Here is a 4,387-nt window from a genome sequence, read left to right as displayed (position 1 = left end):
CGGCAGATGTGGTCTATCTGGTGACTAAAGTGGTGGCCGTAGATGTGGACTCTGGCCAGAATGCCTGGCTCTCCTACAAAGTGCACAAAGCCACCGACAGGGCGCTGTTTGAAGTGGGCCTCCACAACGGAGAAATCCGAACTGTCCGCCAAGTGACTGACAAAGATGCTGTCAAACAAAGACTGACTGTTGTCGTGGAGGACAACGGGCGGCCCTCTCGTTCAGCGACAGTCATTGTGAATGTGGCGGTGGCCGACAGCTTCCCTCAAGTGCTGTCAGAGTTCACTGACTTGAGCATGCACGACAAGGAGTACAATGACCAGCTGACTTTTTACTTAGTCTTGGCTCTGGCAGTGGTATCCTTTCTCTTCATCACCTGCTTGCTGCTTATCATATCGGTCAAAGTGTACTGGTGGAGACAGTCTCGCGTCCTGTACCACTCCAACCTGCCTGTCATTCCGTATTGTCCACCTCGATACTCAGATACTTTGGGAACAGGGACTCTCCCGCACGTGTACAATTACGAGGTGTGCAGGACCACTGATTCCCGAAAGAGTGACTGTAAATTGGACAAAGTTGCAAGCCACAACGTGATGATGATGGACCCCAGTTTCACAGCAACCATGCATAAAATACACAATGAAAAGAACATCCTGGATCAACCTGACTCTCCTGTCGAGGTTAGTTTACATCTTTTTCATGTGGCGTGCTTGTTCTCGTTTGGGTTAATGGCCTATTTGTTGCAAGCAATGTCGTATTTCTAAGGTGTACAATCGTCGTTTGACTTCCATCAAGTACAAATGTTAAAATATGAGAAGTAATCTCTCAATTCTCCTTGATTTCAATTACTCACTGAGAGTACCCGCAGTTGTGGTGAAGTAGAGATTCAGCACCACGGAGAGCTCACCATTTTGACTCATTCCTTTGTTCACTGTTGAATACTTGTTATCATTATTTTCCATTTCAATAGACTGGAACCATCTTACTTTTGGACTGTCAAGTTCATATTCAAATTGCCTTTAACACAATCACTTATTGAATATACTTGAACTATTGTCAAAATTGCTGCATTCAAAATGCTGGATCTTTGGTAACGTGTTTTCATCCAGACCCTCATCAAGTTGTTATCCATCAATCACTATCAGAATGGCAGGATTTGATTACCAACGAAGTGAAAACAATGTGCAGTTTTTGTGAAGTGTCAGTGATAAATAGTCAGTACAATAAAAGTGGTGTTGAAAATGCATGGATGCATGGATGGAATCAAATATGCTAAACACTGCAAAGGTTAGAGCACTGAATAGCATCTCCTGTACATGTGATCTTATTTACCTCAAGCATTTTACATGGGCTTTGCTTGTTCTACGCGGGCTTGCACGCTTTTCTCCCGCAATACAAAAACATGCTTCTTCGGTTCCCTCAAGGTTAATATCTATACCCGTACATATAAACGTGAGTGTGAATGGTTGTTTGTTTCAAAGTTACCTGTGATTGAACGGCAAACAGTCCCAGGTTTAAGCCGCCTCTTGTCCAAAGTCAATTGGGATAGGCTCCAATTGCCTGCAAACCTAATGAGCACAAGCTGAATGTAATGGTTGGGGCGACGGAATTGTGTTTTGTTTTTTTTTTTTGTGTGTGTATGTCTTAATCTATTTATAGTGGTCTCGCTAATCCCAAAAACTGCATGAATAGTCCTTTGGCCTTGGTGGTCTTTCATTTATTTTCGCTACTAAACTTAAACATATTTCAGTTCTTTCTTTGACATATTTCCCTTAAAGGTTTATACAAGTCTTGTTACCATTTTCAACCAGTTCAACTTTGAAATCTGACATTTTATAAAATTTGCAAAATATTAAATAATTTCTGCATACATAGTCGTGTACAGTAGTGTTACTATTTTTTTTTTTTTTTTTGCGCAATGGACCGATTCAAAGAAGTACATGTTTTTCGCGGACCGGCAATCATTTGCATTGTTTGAATCACGAGCAAAAGATGACTCGTCTGATTGCTGTTTTGGTCCGGAAGATGCACGGCTTATTAGCGGCTAAACTGCTAATGATACGCAGCCTGTGCAAAGTCCTCGACCATTATTATGCTTTCCACACCATCATTTGGTTGCTACTTTTTGAAATGATTTAAGAGGATTGTTACGTTGTTGTTTTTGAGGACTTACCTTGCTCAACTGCTTCATTTTGTCAACATCGCTTTAGCGATCCCGCCACACAGGCAACAGTGGCGAACGGTCTTGTCGTCATAGTTCTATCGAGGGAAGACTGATTGTGGAGCCAATGATGTGCATTTACTTTTACCTTTGGCATTTCAAACTTATATCCACACTAGTGAAATAGTGTTCCTTAAATGACTGCCAGTGAATCCATCACACAGTGACAATACATTGATTAGGTTTCTTTGTAAACCGTTTTAAAGGAGCATGGACAGTACAATCAGTATGAATTTACCTCTGTTCGTGTGTCATGTCCGAAAAAAACGTTATTATGCCCAGTTAATGAAAAATAATATTTAAAGATTTATTCATGCTTTTAAAGCGTGTCAAGTTATGTTTAGAGATACACGAGGTGGTTGCATTGGGGAAAATAAAATAAAACAATATCGATGTTAAATGGGTACTACATGTTGGCTAATGACATCTTTTGCATTTTGAAACGTATAGAGTGATTGCAAAATGTCAATAATGTTTGTGTACAGCATTTTAGTCAGTAGGTTTCATGTGTATGATGATTAGATTATTTATTATGATTTTTTTTGTATGGCGTGCGCTTGGGAAATTGTTTCGTCCTGCAGTGTTGCAACATGGACTCTTAGGGACGCTGTCGACCAAAAAGTTGATGAGTAGGAGCAGCCTGGGTGCTGCGCCTCCCTGCAACCTCCACAAAACAAGGGAGAACGCGACGAGAGGAGAACGGATAATTTTACGTGCGTGTCAAATTAAAAATCCAGACTTTTGGACCTGAACATCATTTGCTTGGATTACGAGTGGATTATATTCGACGTTAGACTGTGAAGAGGCTCTTTTTAGTGGAGTATAAAGAGAGGAACTCCGCTGAGGAGAAATGGAAAGAACAATGAATGGGCAAGTACTGCTGTTTGTGTCTCTGTTCGCCCTCGACGCAGTGTACGGCCAGGTCAGCTATTCCATTCCAGAGGAGATGAGCAGAGGATCTTTAGTGGGGAACATAGCGCAAGATTTGGGTTTAGAAATACAACGTCTGATTTCCGGCAAAGCAAAGATCTATTCCAGAAATAATGAAGAATGCATCGAACTGAGCCGAGAGAAAGGAGTCCTCCTCGTGAAAGAGAGGATCGACAGAGAGGCTCTTTGCGCACACACCGCGCTTTGTGCGCTGCATTTCCGTATCATTTTGGAAAGTCCGATCGAATTTTACAGTGTTGCTGTGCAGATTACCGACATAAATGACAATGCGCCGAGTTTTGAAAAAAATGAAATGAAATTTAAAATAAGTGAGTCGACGACCGTGGGAGCAAAATTTGTTCTCCAAAGGGCGGCGGATCTAGATGTCGGAATTAACGGCGTTCATAATTATGAATTAAAACCAGCAGACCATTTTGCTCTAAAACAGCAAAATAACGCGGATGGAAATATAAATGTGGAGATGATTTTACAGAAGCCATTAGACAGAGAGAAAGCGGAGCATTTGTCTCTCGTGTTAACGGCTGTAGATGGAGGAGAGCCGCGCATGTCGGGAACGATGTTGATTCACGTTACAGTGTTAGACGCGAACGACAATGCCCCCGTTTTTACACAGCAGACATACAAGGCTATTGTGACTGAGAATTCACCTCCAGGGACACTTGTGGCAACTGTTTCTGCCTCTGATGCCGATGGAGATTTAAACTCTAAAATATCCTATTCAATAACAAACACCCAAGATAACGTTAGAAATATATTTGACATTAATAAAGAAAACGGCCAGGTTTCATTAATTGGAAATATAGATTATGAGAAATCAAGACATTTTCAAATTCATTTACTTGCGAGTGATGATGGAGGGCTCACAGATTCTTCTAAGTTGATGATCGACGTACTAGATGAAAATGACAACAGACCCGAAATAAACATTATGTCCAAATCAAATGTGATATCAGAAGGGGCCGAAATCAATACTGTTGTTACTGTTATTAGCATAGAGGATTTGGATTCGGGAGACAATGGAATGGTGAAATGCTTTATTAATGAAAATATTCCATTTACTCTCAAAACCTCTGAAAATAATTTTTATAGCTTAGTGACAGATAATGATTTAGACAGAGAGAGGTCGTCTCAGTATAATATCACAGTGACGTGCTCTGATGAGGGTGTGCCCTCCCTCTCCAGCAGCGTCACTCTCACCTTACTCATCTCAGATGT

General features: G+C 41.1%; 1 protein-coding gene across 1 annotated transcript in view; it reads left to right on the top strand.

Annotated features, from left to right (window-relative positions):
- The first annotated feature begins 2,845 nt into the window (after positions 1-2,845).
- The window catches only part of LOC109527934 (protocadherin beta-12-like), a 7,320-nt gene continuing 5,778 nt past the window's right edge, over positions 2,846-4,387 (top strand). The window contains exon 1 of the mRNA XM_019890193.1: positions 2,846-4,387. Coding sequence (XP_019745752.1) covers positions 3,072-4,387 — 1,316 coding nt within the window. The 5' untranslated portion in view covers positions 2,846-3,071.

The sequence above is a fragment of the Hippocampus comes genome, unplaced genomic scaffold, assembly GCF_001891065.2.
Source record: "Hippocampus comes isolate QL1 unplaced genomic scaffold, H_comes_QL1_v1.1 scaffold704, whole genome shotgun sequence".
NCBI lineage: Eukaryota > Metazoa > Chordata > Actinopteri > Syngnathiformes > Syngnathidae > Hippocampus > Hippocampus comes.
The sequence above is the reverse complement of the archived record's forward strand: the minus strand, read 5'-3'. Positions and strand labels throughout refer to the sequence as shown.